Source organism: Rhinatrema bivittatum, chromosome 5, assembly GCF_901001135.1.
Source record: "Rhinatrema bivittatum chromosome 5, aRhiBiv1.1, whole genome shotgun sequence".
In the NCBI taxonomy this organism is placed as follows: domain Eukaryota; kingdom Metazoa; phylum Chordata; class Amphibia; order Gymnophiona; family Rhinatrematidae; genus Rhinatrema; species Rhinatrema bivittatum.
This window is the reverse complement of record NC_042619.1, coordinates 53,005,269-53,021,936: the sequence shown is the minus strand read 5'-3', so window position 1 is coordinate 53,021,936 and position 16,668 is coordinate 53,005,269. Positions and strand designations below refer to the sequence as shown.

At 41.1% G+C, this 16,668-nt stretch overlaps 1 protein-coding gene across 1 annotated transcript; it reads right to left on the bottom strand.

The window, feature by feature from the left end:
- Positions 1-1,760: 1,760 nt before the first annotated feature.
- On the bottom strand, positions 1,761-15,148 carry LOC115091961 (zona pellucida sperm-binding protein 4-like). Its single transcript, XM_029602357.1, has 12 exons — positions 14,926-15,148; positions 13,940-14,061; positions 12,995-13,091; positions 11,613-11,768; positions 8,737-8,921; positions 7,678-7,775; positions 7,070-7,197; positions 5,041-5,230; positions 4,827-4,971; positions 4,538-4,613; positions 3,309-3,416; positions 1,761-2,053 (listed from the first exon to the last, which is right to left on the bottom strand). The coding sequence occupies exons 1-12, from the start codon at positions 15,116-15,118 to the stop codon at positions 1,917-1,919; spliced, it is 1,635 nt and encodes a 544-aa protein (XP_029458217.1). The 5' UTR covers positions 15,119-15,148; the 3' UTR covers positions 1,761-1,916.
- Between the last annotated feature and the right edge of the window lie 1,520 nt (positions 15,149-16,668).

Sequence of the window (16,668 nt, the reverse complement as noted above, 5' to 3'; positions counted from 1 at the left end):
GGTCTCACTAATGACTTGTACAACTTCACAATCACATCCTTTTTTTCTACTAGTTATAACCCCACTTTGTGCACCCTAGCCTCCCTCCTGCTCTGGCCTCTGCCTTGATGTCATCAGATATAAGAGCCCCCGGGCTCCTGAATTTCCACAGTAGCAGGATTCATGCCTTATTGCGGAATTGGCCACTCCAGCCAAATTGCCGTGGGAGTGGGGACTGGGTCCAAGCAGGGAAGTGGCATTGGTGGCAGCAGCAATGGCATCCTCGTCCCCTTCTACTTGCGGATAGGGTAAGCAGTGTTGCAGTGCTTTGGGCCACATCCTCCTCTTCTGCTGCCGGGGCTGGAGGGTCGTATTTTCAGCTGCGCAATGCAGAACACAGCAGTCTGAATGCGGCAGCAGAGGATGCCGTCCAAGGCACTGCAATGTCAGTGCCCTCCCATCTGCAAAGAGGAGGGTGAGGGAGAGGATTGGATGTGGAGGAGGGAAGCAAATGAATGATAGAGAGTAAGGGGGGGGTCATAAGAGAAGAGGGGAGAAAATGAATGAAGAAGTGTATGGGAATGGGAGAGAGAGTGCCAGAAGAACGTAAAAAAAAAGTGAGCGTGGTGAGATCTTGGAGATGGGTGGAAGAATGAGTGAAGGAAGAAAGTGACAGATTGTGGGGAGGGGAAGTAGGTGAGTGCTATTGAGGAATGGAGGAGTGTATGATAGATTGGAGTGGGAATAGAGTGTGAATGAGAGGATTGCAGTGGGTGCAGAGGAGGTGGGGTGTGAGAAGGAAGTGGATTTTCTCCCCTTCCCTCTCCTCCACTTATCCCCCCCCCCCCCTTCATACAATCTTTATTCTCCCTGCCTGAGTCCCCCTCTCCCCCTGTGGCTTGATCCTTTAAACCTCTTCCCTTCCTCCCTGAAATCCCTTCTCAATTTCTCTTCAAGATCCCTCTTCTCTCACCATCCCTCAGATCCTCTCTCCTACCCCCCTCCCAAATTTGGCATCCCCTTCTTTCTTCCCAGCACTGGTAAGTCCCCTTCCCTTCTGCCAAAAGAAGCAAATAAATTAACTAGACAAGAAATATCAGGAAACAACTCTTTTTATAAAATTCAAACTAACATTGAATATGCAAATCCATTCAAATTTATACAAGTGTGCCACCTAACTGCTGTAGACTTTTGATAGTTTCCTTCTGCTCCATTGGTCCTCCAGCTCCGTTAGAACCGGGGCTGGGATCATGGCAGCATGAACCTTCATTATATACCATCCATGCATTTCCCCCTTTTTTGTATCCCTTCTCTACCCTTAGTTTGGTTATTGTAATTATGGCCATGCACCAGGGCTCCTTCCAGAGCCTTGCAATCAAACTCAAACACAAGGTTCAAGTGCCACTTAGCTTTGGTTAAGTAGAAGTGATGCAAGTCTCACTTGTTTTAGATTAATGAAGTTTAGCATGTGAGTAACAGACATCCCTGTGGTCTACTCTTAGCTGCCACAATTAGAGTTTATATGTTGGAGCTCATTTAGTTTCTCCTATCATAACAGGAACCTCAACTTCCTGCTCTTAAGAGGCAGGCCAGAATGTCTACTGGCCAGCAAAGTATCAAATACACACTTGTGCTGAAGTGACTTCATCTCAGCTTTGGACTCTAGTCCTACTCTTGCCATCTCTCCACCAAGTCGAGTTGCAATATATTCCCATTAGTCTAGAAGAACCCCCCCCCCCCTAAACACTTAGGCAGAGAAAAACAAACATTCAGGACAAATGTTAAGTTTATGCAGTATTTTATTACCACATAAGGAGTTTACATACAACTCATTTTACTGAGGACATAGATAATCTAGTTAACTGGTAATAGTGCTTATAGGACAGCAGTAGTAGACAACTCCAAATCCTTCATTCAATGTATAGAAACATGAAAGCTTAAGTGTTGCTTGGCTTTATCTGTTTATGATTTTTCCACAGCTCCAGAAGGACCACAATGAGAGAAAGAATGCCAACTGCAATCACAATTCCACTTGCATACTCCAGGTGGACAGACAGACTGGTCTCATGAGAATCTGAGTGAAAGAATAATGTAGTCAACTGATATGCAAGCTTCAGAGAGCATCAGTTTAGTGAGTATTGTCCTACATTGGCAAAGTCCTTTTAAGTTACACTGGTAAATCTGGTATGTGTTAGAGCAGCAGATCACAATCATGTTAGCCCAACTGATCTAAAGTGTAACTTGTTTCTAGCCAACATGGATTAGCTCGATTCAGTATAAGAATCTGATTCTTTGCAGATTATACCTTAGATGAAGAGTTTACATTGAGAAGTTATGCATTATGGTTCCTCCCTCAGAAAAGGATTAAGACTCTACAACAGAGCTTTCCAAACTTTTCATGTTGGTGACACTTTTTAGACAAACATAATTTCACGACACGGTAATTCAGTCTACTAGTAAACCAGAGGTTAAAGGTTAAACAAATGAAACATATTTTGACAATTTATGTATGTTTCCTTAAATATATACATAAATAAAATGTTTCACGACAACCTCTCATGAAAACCTTAAATTTATATTAAATATATATTCCAAGATTCATGTTATTGTTATAATTTATGAGAAAACAAATTGTCTGTCCCCCACACACTCATCTCTCTGCTCCCCCCAGCACATGTCTGGCCCCCACACACTCATCTCTCCCCCTCAAGCACATGTCTGTCCCCCCCTCACTCATCTCTCTCCTCCCAGCACATGTCTGGCCCCCCACACTCATGTACCTCGTCTTTTTGATTGTTGCCAGTTAAGTGCTTCACTCCCTTCCATGATCACCAGACACTGCTGCTTGCAGTCAGTACTCCTCATGGCCAGGCCTCATCGGCGGCAGCCGCCAATACAAGGATGGCTGGGCTCGTTCCACCCACCAAGCCCCCCAAAAAAAAAAAATGCGATTGACAGCAAAAATCACCCAATAAGCAACCCATAAACTGAAAAAAAAAAAAAAAAGTGAATCTCTAGAAAAAAGCCCAAACTCGCATCAGAGTTGACCGGGCTTGCGCGACACCTGCACACTGCAGGCAACACACTAACGTGTCCCGACACAGTTTGGAAAGCTCTGCTCTACAAAGTTGGCTTGCTAAAGTCACTATTCAATTGTGTTGTAAGCAATTAAAAAAACAAATGTTTCCCTAGTACAAAAAGGCATCATTTGTCACAGACTCAGAATAGTGAGTCACTATTGATCACTTAACAGTATAGGGTCATAAGCAGTTTAGTTTCAGAAAAAGGAGGCAATATGGATTCTGTGATCTTTGTCTTGTCTAGAATACCTTCTTGAAGAGTTTGTTGATCCACAGTACTATGGAAGTCCACAGGTCCATCAGCTGTCACCAGGCTTCTCCTTGGCTGATCAAGGCTCAAATTGTTAGATCTTTTTCCTAAGGGAAGAGGCACATTGTTCTAAGAGCACTGATTTTCCCTTGGTTATGTCAGAGGCTGTGCCTCTCAAGTGACTAAAGGTTAACATTCAAGCTATGCTAAATTACCTGGTTACATGATAGATGTTCAGTATTAAATTAACAGCAACTCTGGAGCTTAACTCATATTGCAACATCTATTATGTCACATCTTGATTGGAATTTACTAGTGGCCTTCACCATTCTCTGCCCCTCCAATGGGGAACTTAACCATAGGAAAGTTTGGTCTGTGTGCAGACTTTAGGCCAATTACATGCAGAACTTAAGGACTGCTCCTAAAGAGGAGATAAGAGCTTCTATATTTAGACTTTAATACTGGGAGCAAATCTAAAAGATTAGAAGCACCAAGGAGAGCAATGAGTGAAAAGGGGATGTTAACAGCTCTATGCTGCTATAGAAGGTAGGCTAGGGCTTTTCATCTTTGAAGAGATGGCTTAGAGGTTACTTGATAGTAAAAAAAAGCAAATGTGTTTTGACAAGTTCCTGAAGGATGAGTCCATTACATTAGACAGAATGACAAGAAAAGCTATTGCTATCCCTGAGTGTAATTAATATACTTTGTGGGATCTACCAGGTACTTGCAGCCTGAACTGACCACTGTTACAAGCTGCTAGGCTCAGTGGCCCTTGGCCTGACCCAGCATGGGCATTGTTGCTATAGCTACAGTTTACTTATGCCTTCTGTGTTTCCCTGCAAGACTCCTACCTTCCTTGTAGAGCAAGTTGTCATGGTTTGGCTCACTGACATTCTTGAAGAGTTAGAATAGTAAAGGTCCAGTCTCATGGGAGATGCAAAGCTGGGCATGTGAGATTACATGTCCTAGTCAAGATGTGTTGCCAGTTAAAAATGTTTAACACTGTACTGTCATACTAGAGTCATTGACCTTTGACTTCAAAGGTTACTGTCTTCATATCTATAGTAGGAAATGTGTGCCATTTGTCCTACATGGAGCTTTTCACCATGCCACTGTACTCCTTAGGAGATAAGTTTTAACACTATTACATCTTTGATGAAGACAGCTACTCATGTTTGATAAGCTGGTATACACTAGTCCAATGGGAACATTTAACAGCACATCTTACTTCTTTGGCTGCAAATAGTTGAACAGGATTCTGTTGTGGAAGGTGTACATGCTGAGGCACTGCAGTGAAAGTAAACCTATAAAAAAGTAGGAAGTTTGTACATCAAGAAATCTTTCATGAATTACATCATAAGCACCACAATACCACCCATCCCTGCAGGAAGATGCATCATGAGTTTCAGTGGCATGAAAGCTATGCAAGTCTTAAAGTGTGCAGAGTCATCTAATGCATCCCTTTTTCTGCATAAATTGGACAAGTAATGCCATGTGTCTATTTAAGAGTGACTCACCTGTCCACTTAGTGCTTGCTGGGAGGTAGAGTCTACAAATGCAAATGTTTTTACAATAAACCTCTTGTAGTGTGATGGGAATGTCAGTCTAGCATGCTGGACTTCAAGTAGCTGTGTTAAGTAGTTGTCTCCAGTGAATGGGCACCTGTAACAAGATAGCAGTCAGCATGTTCCTCAAGATATCCAGTCATTTAACTTCAGATATATTACTCACCCATTTACTAGGATTGGCCATTGTTTCTTGTGCAGGGGATTTGTGGCTGGGGTGGCCCAACACTGGTGCAGCATTAATACCACTTTTGGATCTTCTCTTTGCAGGATCCGAACTTCTACAAAGACTGGGTCCCGGAGGAGTTTTGTCACAGGGTAATCTGCATCTCCATAGTATACATTATATTGGACATCTGTTGACAATTAACATGTTCATATTACAGTGCAAAGAGTTTCTGGGGAACACCTCTGGTTTTTCTTCAAACTGGTCTCTGATCTACTTAGAGGTTGGGGAACTGAAGAGTCATTGTAAGTATTTGTTCTAGCTTATGTCCAAGACTTGTTTTATTGCATGATCATGCATGTCAGTCCAACTAATTGATGGAAAACTCAGCCTGCAGATATATTGCAGAGAAGGAAAAAAGTGAGCTGTATCTTCAGCCAGCCATCAAAACCAATGCCTGGTCTTTTGAGATTCCCTTCCTGCCAGCCCTCAGGGCCATGGGTACCCTAGTTGACCATCTGGTGCAGATGTTGAGATGAAAATGGCAAGATGCCTCATGATAAAGATTTGTAGTGTATTTACATAAGTAATTTCCACTAGTTTACAAGCCCCAATTTCATAATTTTCAAATCTGCACTAAAGTGGGCAATAGGTATATTTGGCTTGACTTAAAATGCTTATTAGAGATGTGAATTGTGTGATCGATAGTCTTAACAATCGATTTTGGCTGGGAGGGGGGAGGGAATCGGATCGTCTGTTTGGGTTTTTTAAATATCGTGAAAATCGTGTAAATCGAAAACCGGCACACTAAAACATCCCTAAAACCCACCCCGACCCTTTAAAATAAATCCCCCAAAATGCCTTAAATTACCTGGGGTCCAGAGGAAGGGTCCCGGTGTGATCTTTTACTCTCGGACCTCCGGTGCTTGTAGAAATGGCGCCGGCGCTACCTTTGCCTTGTCATATGACAGGTCAAAGGTAGTGCCAGCGCCATTTTGTTTTGTCCCCGAGGTCAGGAGCATAGGAGATCGCTCCTGGACCCCTGCTGGACCCCCAGGGACTTTTGGCCAGCTTGGGGGGCCTCCTGACCCCCACAAGACTTGCCAAAAGTCCAGTGGGGGTCCGGGAACGACTTCCTGCATGCGAATTGTTTTTCTGTACGGAAAATCCAAAGGTAGTGCCGGCGCCATTTCTACAAGCACCAGAGGTCTGAGAGTAAAAGATCACACCGGGACCCTTCCTCTGGACCCCAGGTAATTTAAGGCATTTTGGGGGGGTTTGGGAGGGTCGGGGTTGTTTTAGTGTGCCGGTTTTCCCGCCCTCCCCCTTCTTTACGATTTTGACGATAAATCGGGGGAATTGTTATTGTATCGCGGCTAACGATTTTTGATTTAAAATATATTGGACGATATTTTAAATCGTCAAACGATTCACATCCCTAATGCTTATTGCTTAACTTTTTTTTAAAAGCAATTTGTAAGTGCCAGCTCACTGCTAGTAAAGTCTTGTATCATTTTCTATTTTAAACAAGCTTGTACTAAGATTTAACTGCATGTTCTACAAGACAGGTGAAGATTACCAAATCTATGGAATTGAGGAGCCACCATAAGGTGGGGGGGGGGGGGGGGGGAGTTCACACTATTTTAGGCAATCTGAGCTTGATTACCATTTGTTTAGAAACCTATGCCTGACAGATTACAACCTCAAGGCTTTTTCCATGTGTAGAGATTGATGTTATGGCCTAGATTTCTGCATGTACTTAAAGGTGCATGAAAGTTATGAGTACTGTAACTATTCAGATCTTAAGCTTTTTTTTTATCTATAAGATCTCCATGTTAATTCCCCTCCCTACCCCCACAGAAGTCTTTGCAGAGTCACCACAGGCCCACAGTGCAGCTTCAAAAGCAGCTGTTTGAGCTGCAACTGGAAACCAATTTCAACCCAATCAGAAGCCCACTAGGTCTTGTTGCATGCTGGTAGCACTATTTGGTCTGCTATGTTTTCGCTGCTTCAAAGAATGAGTGCTTACCTGTTGCAATTCTCATCTCTAACATTAGGGGTCCTTGACTAGAAATTGGAGGTGGTGGACCCAGAGTGAAGACTTCAACTTTCAAAGGGAGGACACTGCTGGCAGCAAATACACACTGTATATTCAATCTGGAACAAAGTGTTGAAATCTTGATTTTGTAGAGCATTAGCCTCAGTTAAGACTTTGTGCTGCAACTAGTGTTTATATCTTCCCTGTTTTAAGTTTCAAAATGCAAGTGCCTAGTGTAAACTGATAGTAAATAGAGCTTAGTTTAAAAGCCGCTTAAATGCCAAGTACAATGTTAGAACTATATAATACACAACCTTTAAACTAAGCTGAAAGCAAATAGAAGTGGTCAGTCTCAATTCTGTATCTGTCCTCAATCCAGCCTCAACACGAATGTTGCAGTGTCTAAGTGGTGGTAATATAGGAATAAGCCAACATTAGAGTTCCATGCAAGAGTGTGCAAGAAGCCATCATGTAGGTCAATTTTACTTCATGAGCAGAAAGCTATGCTAACTAGCACTATTACATTGTTTAGACCTAAAGCTTTTGTTTAAGTCGTGCATAAAGCTAGCTTCAGTTCTGTACATTTTCACCAGAATTACCTGAATGTGCTGTCCCGGGTAAGGGAGACACCCTTCCATGTTTGCACAATTTTGTCTGCCACAATCTCATTCTCATAAAGTACCTGGTCTCCATATATCTAATCACAAGACAAAAACCATTTTAAGTCAAGAGGCAAATCATGTTCTACAGCTTTCCCTGTTGTGCCTTTGGCAAACAGTTCTTAAACTAATACAGTTCTGTGATGCATTGTGTTCATGACTTGTTGATTTATAGTTAAGTATTCAGTGCAAGAGAATGTGTTGAAGTGTAAAACCAAGATTTGAATGATAACATGCAATCAAAGTTGCTATCAACATTTGTTTGAAGGCCTCAACTAGCATGCCATTCCCATTACCTTACATTCAGAGGTAATGGATAAAAGTAGGCAAAATCTGTTTTCATCTACAACATACAGCTCTTTAAAAGCCTACAATTGCACTTCCTAGGTGTGCAAAATGGGATAATTTCAGATTTTAACTTGTTCCTGTTGCCATGCTTGTGCAGCAAGTAGTTTAAACAGGCTACACAAGAATGTGTGGTAACTCTAGCCTTGTTTCACCCTTTCCATTTGGTAGATAACAGCCATGTTTTACATGGGGAGGAACAATCTCAGTTATGTTGGGAAGGATAGCTTATTGCCTAAATGCAGAACACAACTCCTTAAAGACGCTTAATTGTATGAAACAGATGCTTCAGTGTTCCCCTTTATACTTAAACATCCCAATGGCATGCAGCAGTATTTAGTGTACATTTGTGTATTAAACAGGCTAGCAATCTACCAAGCTTCTTGTAAGCTCATTTGTTATGGGCAGCCTGCAATAGACTTAAAATAGATGAGTAATGTGAGCAAAGCTGGGGCTGCCTGTCAGAATCCATGTGTTGCTTGTATGATCTGCAACTGAGCAGCAAGTGGGAATGACCTTCCCTTGCCCCCCTCCCCCCCATGTTAAAAACCTTACCCTATTTAAACACCAGTTGCCACTGCTTAAGGCAGTAAAGCAAGTAGACCCAGTCTATGAGTTTCCATGCCAAACTTGAGCTCTACCATTTCAACTCACTTGTGAAAGAGTCCCACAGGCTGAGAGAGGGAACTTGAAGAGGAGAAAAGCATTGGTCTGAGCTACTGGACCACACCCTGATTTTCCTCTGGCCAGTCTGACAGAACTCAAGTTCAGAGATGGAAGAGTCACATCTTTTGATATTGCAATGGAGAATTGTCCATCCTGGGTGCACTGTGCAGTCACTGGAAGTAGAACAAGCATGACAATTTAGCTACAATATTGCTGTAACAGATCTGACTGTCAGGCACAAAAACCACATGTAGGGTAAACACTTCCCCAGCTATATTGAATTTGGTTGATGTGACTTTTCTAGTCTTCTGAATATGAAGCCATTGAGATAGCAGGTCAAATGAAGTTGTCACTTTGCTTTAGTGTGATTGTCTCATTCCATCTGTTTTACCCAAGTCAGCCATCAAGATTCATGAAGCCTGCATCTTAGATATTTAATGCACATTTGTGATGTGTTTTAGTGTGATTGAAGCTGTAATTATGCTCAATACAGAACAGCTTTATATGGTCTGGCTGAGAAGCTAAATATTTAACACAGTAATCAAACCACAGCATTTGCCATTTCCATTTAAGCTTGCTTTGGTATTGCGTTTTACTGCATTACTTTGTGTAGGTGCAACTTCAGGCCATGACATACCTATGCTTTATGATGCAAACAGTTGGCATAAATATCCAGCCTACCCCTATTGTACAAGTTTACCTGCAGCCACCTTGAGTGTTGCAAATTGGACAGATCATGGCTCAGATTTTTACCAGTATTTGATCCTATAACACCTGTATACTACAATGGCTTTTAGAGCTACAGTATAAACTAGCAACACTAATTCATAAACAGATAACAGCCACTGGTGTTAGAAGTATTCTCCACAAGTCACTCACCTCACTGAGATATACGATCAAGGTTTTTCTATAGCTGGCCCATAGCTTTGAAACTCAGTCTGCATGACTACTTCTACAGATTTTTTTTTAAAGGGTTAAGGACAGTTATTCAATTTAGCCTTGATTTATAGTGATAAAATTCAAACTTAGCTAGTTATGTCAGTTATGATTTAAGAGGTGATTAGTCTTTGGCAAATATGTCCAGGTTCCCTGGCATCCAAAGCTATGCTTGGGTTGTCACAAGGTAAGGATTTTGTCACTAACAAATTGACTCACTATTTCTAAGCATCATTTACATCCCTCTTCAGTCTACACAAGAGATTTACTAGGCATAGCTTCTTCCTAGCACAGATAGCAGCCCTCAGTTTCTCCTGTTCAGCATCATAGCAGCCTGTACTCACTGCTGTGCATGGATACAAACATTGTCTTAAATACACCATATGTTTCCTGCCTCATACTATGGCTGAAGCAGGTTTTAATATTAACACATTTGTTGAAAGTCTATTATTCACAGCTCAGTTTGTACTTAACAGATATGGATCTGTACAAGGTGAGAAAATAAAAAAAGCAAGCTTTCTAGTATCTTAGCTGCTATAAAAATGCAGTTTAAGCCAATTGTTTCATTTGGATGAATTTAGCAAGCATTGAGCAGGGAACATAGTACAATTTGTATTCCATGCTCAAGAATTAGAGCCACATAATGGTCTTAAGATGAACGTTATGTAGGAACATTGTCTTTGTCTGGAGATGCTAGAAAGCATTGTAGAATGTCCTCTTGCTCACCCTCAATTACTCATGAGTTTAAAATTGAACTTCTTGAATCGGGGCTAGTAGCCTACAAGACTCCTTAAGAACCTAGGCCATGTTTTGTCTACCTGGAGATAAGGTCTAAATACAAGTTGCCTACGCCAGGCTGTTTACCAGTTCTAAAGCACTAGCAGGCCAATATTGTAAAAATCATGGGACAGCAGCACTCTGTATCGAGTGCCTGCTCTTGACATGCACCCAGACATTTCTCCTAGGTGTGTGATTCTATTTAAAATGTGGTGTCATGCTAATAAGGAGGTGCTAGTGACAATAGCACATTACTAGCACCCAGGGGTGGATTCCTGACGACGACAGGCCCAGGGCAATACCACATGGTCTGCTGAGTGTGGCTCTGTCATGTCCGTGCTCGGCCCACCAGGGGATTCCTGATCCCCTGGTGGGCCGAGCTGCCCCTGCTAGCACCTCCTTAGTGTTAGGAATGGCTGTCAGCAGGTCTGACAACCAATGCTAGATTTTACCAGTGTTTTCAAGCCTGCTTACAGCCATATGATGAAATGGATGCCAACAAAGTTGAGTCTTAACCTGCTGACTGGCAGGCAGATAAAAAAAAGTGCTTCTGATTTAATATTGCTAGGATATAAAGTCTGAAAAGTGTACAGAAAAGCAGTATTTTCTGCACACTTTCCCATGTTGCTTAGATCTTAACACCTGCCCAAGGGCAGGTGTTAATTTCTGAGTGTAAAATGTGCAGCTTGGCTGCAGTCATTTTGCTTCAGGATACCAGGTGACCAATAGACTCATCAACATGCATTTGCATGTGATAAGAACCATTAGTTTTCATGAGGTTGGCTGTGCATTTGAGGTGCAATTACCCCACACTGTATGTGCTAATACCTGTGTGTTGAAAGTGTGCAGCCAAACAGATGCCAAGCACACTACTGTATTAGCCTGTTAATTAGCTTAAGTATGTGAACACATTAGGACCTAGAATTCTCCCAAGAAGCAGCATTGTATTATCTGTTACTAAAGTTCAGTGAAATGGAAATCAAAAGCTTGAGTTACAGGACCACTTTAGTGGCTGTAATGAAATGGACAATAAAGTAGTCAATCATGCCAAGCCCTTGTGGTTGGTGCCAGGTCACCGACTATCAGTAAAGGGAGGGGGATGGGCAACATGGACATTAAGATGAAAAAAAATAAAGTTATCCTTGACTAACCTTCGTTGCCAAAGAAGCAGGGATGAACACGGTCACTGGCATCATAACAGCAGTTTCTCTTTTGACACTGATCTTGGGTCAAAGATAGATCAGCACAACTTAATCTGTTGACTTTCTGGATGTTAGCACATTGACTAGGCCTTGGTGCATCAAGAACTGAAGAAAAAAAAGAAAAAAGTTAAGTGTAAAGATTCATAGTTTTAGTATTCCTAAATAGCTTCAACTATTTTGACTGTTTCCTCCTCAATTTCTAGTTCAGTAGAGAACAGGCTAGGTCTGGAACCATGAGACTTCATTTGACGTTACCTGAAGATTCTCACCTGTCATACCTAGGCTGGTCTATAGCTGAGAACATGCACCAGGGTTCCTTTCATCATCCTGTAGTCATGGGCCCTGACTCATCTTGCCAGGACTGGGCATGCTGCCTCTGCAGCATTTAGTTCTGTCACCTCAGGTCAACTTTCTACATTGTACTGCACAGCACTTGCTATGTTATCCTAATTGTATTGGGGACCAATCCAGTGACTATCAGTGTTATATACCATAGTCTGCTCTTCCTAATCTTTTAGGTTGTGTAGTCTACTATTGGAGCTACACAGTAGTGGATAAAATACATGGGAGTAATTGTTTGGCAGTCAAGGACCAGAAAATTAGGTGCTGGGTACCATGGCATTAAGCTTCACAGAATCAGTTGAAATCCAAGATTTCTAGCACTTCTTTGGTTAAGACCTAGGAATATTAAACCTCTTAAGGGAAACTTAATTTGTGTCTAGATTTTATGACTTTATACATACAAGTTTGTCCATGCATGCATGTATTAAATTGAACCATTTTGTAAATCAGACATGTTACAAACTAACCCAGCCACCTTTGTTTAAACATTTTGGTGCTCAACTTAGTTTTGTCAAAAGCAATAAAGAGCCATGGATGTTATATAGATTGTGTTACATTTGTCACTGGTGTGCCTATTAAATAGGCATGGTTGAAAATACCTAGAAGTATGTGTTGTAACAGAGGAGCTCCACACAGAATTGCATGGTAGTGGGGTTAATGCCTTGTAGTATACAATAGAGGGGATATGACAGCAAATATAAGTATACAATTTAGTCAAAATGAACTGTTCAGGATTTCAGTTTATAATATAAAGGCCAATCAGATGGCATATATAGCAGTTGTAGATGCAGGGGGGGGGGTTTACTCATGTTCCCTAGTAGCATTGTTAATAAAAAAAAAAACAAAAAGTAACTAGAATACAGTTTTAAGGGGGTCAGGTGAACATTTGTCAGGAAAGTCAGTGAATAAAGTTTGCTATTCAAAAAGTTGACTAGAGTATCAAGAAAACACTAGAGTACAGATAAAGGTGTAAGATGTAGCAGTTGTACCTGGCTGGATTAAACACCTCAATTCTTTTTCTATAAGAGTCCATTCTCTTGCAGAATCTCTTCCTGCAATCCCAACAGTCATTACATACTCATTGTTCTGAGAACAGAAAGAATGAGACAGCAAAGTGATGTTATTACTTTTACTTATCCAGCTCCCTAGAAACAGGATCAGTATATGACAGCCAAGAAGGGATAGAGCTATAGACCTCTAACTTGTCACCCCATCCTGAATGACCTTAGATCATATGGGCTCACAGCTCCATTCCAATGCTTTTGGTTTACATGGCTGGGGGGACCGAGTGGGCCATGGCCTACAGGCTGACTCATACATCCTTATCTAGGGAGTATGGATTCAATAGGCAAGTCTTATAGCAAGAACCTTGCACTGGCTGTGATAGGAGACCAGCATACACCCCCAGGGCTATAGGCTTTTTTGCTAAAAGCAAATAATGCCCTCTTTAGAAGGAAGATAATATATCTGCATTAACTCCATAAGTGAGCAGAAGTTAGAGCCAGAAATCTAACCCAGATATATTTGTCCAGCACATGAAGCTACTGACTGGCCCTGCTATAGAAGCCAATTGCATCACTTACCTATTTTCCAGTTAGGTACAAAACAGACTTGGTTCAAATGTTATAAGTTAGTTAAAGCTGCTTGGTTCAGTTAGCATACTATTTTTAGAGAACCCATTAGGACCAGAGTAAAAAGCTAGCCAGTCTTATTCTCTGTCATCAGTTTAGTCACCTGCAAAAGGCAACCCTATAAAGGATCTCTTCCATGAAGAGCGCATCTTATAGCTCAAGCCAAGTAAGAGAAAGGAAAAATAAGATACAGACATTGTTTCTACCCCCAGTTTGGTCAGCCTATAATTGTGAATATATACAAACAAGAGTAGTTATCTAGTTAGAGCCTGAACTGCTGCATGACTGATCCAGCCACTTTACCTTTTCATAAACATAGCATCCTGTATAAGTACTACTGACAGACACAGAGCCATTAGGAGTCTGAAACACCGATGTCCCACAGTCAGGGTCATTATGGAGAGCATGCAGTTTTCCATCTTTACCTAAAAGAAAAGCAGCAAGAGTGCTTTAGTTTCACTAAAACTTAATTTAAGCAGCATCATGCTCTTCAGCCCTTGTATCTATTGGAAGATATATGAAGAGAAAAAAAAAAAAAAAAAAAAAAAAAAAAAAGGGATTACTGTTCTTGTAGCAGGAGTACTTAGAAAGCCTTAATATAACTATTTTAGCCTCCTTTAGCTGGCTACTCATTAATGACTAATAAGCCTATTAAACCAGTTATAGAGTTAAGCTAAACTAGAGCCCACACCTTCAGAGGAGCCAAGCTAAAAAAAAATTAGACTACCCTAAGCAACATTTGTCAACTTAAGACTAAAAGACAAACAAACCCCAAGTATTATATTCCACTTAAGTTAGTCAGAGACTCAAGGAAGGAGGGTACTGTATAAGAGCCAACATTAGAGAAGCTATTAAGACAACAACAACCCTGGATGTAAGCCTTAAAGAAGCTGCACTTATCTTGCAGGAGGAAGTCTTTATATGCCAATAGAATCAAGTTAATGGACTGTATGGAATTAACTAAGTCATTCAGACCCCTATAATATGGGAATTGGGGGAGAGGGGGTATCAGCATTTATTTTTATGCAACACAGTTTGAAACCCCAGAAGTATGAATAAAACCGTGATAAGCAATCAGAGCCCTACAACATATTATGGGGATTTAACATATCAAGCTGTCTAATTAGCATTGTCATTTTATGCTACAAACATAAGACTCCAGTAAGCCTTCATGAAGACTTAATTATAAGCTTCATTTGTTCAGATTAAAATGAGTGAGCTTTAAAGAGAAGACCAAATTAAGACAGAACTAGAAAGAAAAAGCTAAGATGTAAAGACTTAAAACTTACTTAGAACAGTCAGCTGGAGAGAAGCAGCTTCAATCAGGGGCCAAGGAAGCTTGAACTGCAGATCCTTATCCCCACAAGTCAAGCGAAGTTGGTTCAGGCTGGCCCCCAAACCATCCAGAACACCCACAACCTTAGAAACATAATAAACCAACAAAACACTTACAGCAGCCAGATGCCACAACACACCACCCATCTTGTTGTTGCCCTACCTAGCAGTCCATAAAACACTCTCTCTGAAAGACACTTTTATATCCTGAGTCTGCCAACTAGCAACAAGACCCTGATTCAACTCAGGTGAGAACAGGGCCGCAGCCTGGAAGCCAGGTCAGGCCTGACAAGCTGATCCAGTCCTGATTTTGCCCTGTCGCACCTATGGCCTTAGGGTCTTTCCTATCTATAGGAAACTGGATTGTCCATAGAGGCCAGGGGGAAGGGTGGGGAGAGGGGGAAGAGGGTAAAACCAGGACTGCCCTGGCCTGTCAGGGTTGACTAGGGGTAAGTGAAGATCCATAAGATACAGGTTTCATGAATCAATTATCTTTTACAATGGCTCCCAGCTGCATGGTCCCTCACTGAGCCTTATCAAAGAAAGTATTTTTCTGTGGCTAATATTTAAGAGGAAGGTACTAAGCTGACATCATTTTTGATAGCTCACATGCTACTTGCTGTACCTAACAGACTACTTTAATTGTTGGAAGTTTAACATTTGTCTTTTCTCTGTTTTAAGATTCTTTTTTGATGTAAAAAGAGATCCAGGCAGTTTGGCTAATGCTTCTAACTCCACTATTAATTAGAACTTCAAAACAAACATGAATAAACTTCCAAAAGTTAGTTATTTTTTAAATTTCAGTTCCACCAAAATGAAAATACTTCCAGATATGTATATTTAAATATAAAGCAGTAGCATTATCTAAGTTGCTGAAATTATATTAAAATATGTTTTGGGCTCTTTTTTTTTTTTTTTGAGGGGGGAGGGGATCCCTTAAACTGAAGTCCTTCTTTCTTTTGTGTTCTAACTTTTTTTTGCAATAATAGGTGCACACCCTCATGTTACTGTTTTGCCTTGTATTTTTTAAAGTTCCCCCTTCCATAGGTTTGTTTTAGTTGTTTAAGCTCTGTTTATTGTTTGCATGGCAGTGCAATGCCTTCATGGGTTTCTGATAGGGGCAACGCAGAAACAGCCCCGGATTTACATTAGTGGGACATGTCCAGACAAGGGAAGCTTTGAAATACTTTTTTTTTTTTTTTTGTAAATATCTTTATTGAATTTTTAACTTTTTTACAACAAAGGTTTATTGCCACGTAGCTTTGAAATACTTTAAACATGAATATCTCTTCAGGAGCAAAGCTGCAAGATGGCCCAGTTTCTGGAAGGAGGGTTTTGACCATTTTGAGGTTTCAGCCTTACATTTCAGTATATTCTGGTATTTGTAGTCCTGTTCCTTCCATTTAAAATCACAGCAGGCACCAAAATACAACAGAAGAGGGATGCTAAAAAGCTAGGGCTGTCCCAAAGTCTCCATCTAGACCCTGGGATACTTGGGATCTCTGTTCTGGGAAGGCTTTAAGCATTTCTGTTGTGTTTTATGCACAGTTTCTCAATCTCGGCCAGAATTGCTGAGAAGGGACTTTTCACAGTTCATAGAAGCATAGACCAGGGTTTCCCAAACCTGTCCTAGGGACCCCAAGCCAGTCGGGTTTTCAGGATATCTGCAATGAATATGCATGAGATAAATTTGCATA

Coding starts and splice junctions, on each gene's coding strand:
- LOC115091961 (XM_029602357.1), bottom strand. CDS start 15,118: ATGGGTGGTGTGTTGTGGCATCTGGCTGCTGTAAGTGTTTTGTTGGTT. Junction 11,769..12,994: donor GAGGTGTTTAATCCAGCCAG/GTACAACTGCTA, acceptor TTTTTTCTTCAG/TTCTTGATGCACCAAGGCCT. Junction 7,198..7,677: donor ACCCGGGACAGCACATTCAG/GTAATTCTGGTG, acceptor ACTTTGTTCCAG/ATTGAATATACAGTGTGTAT.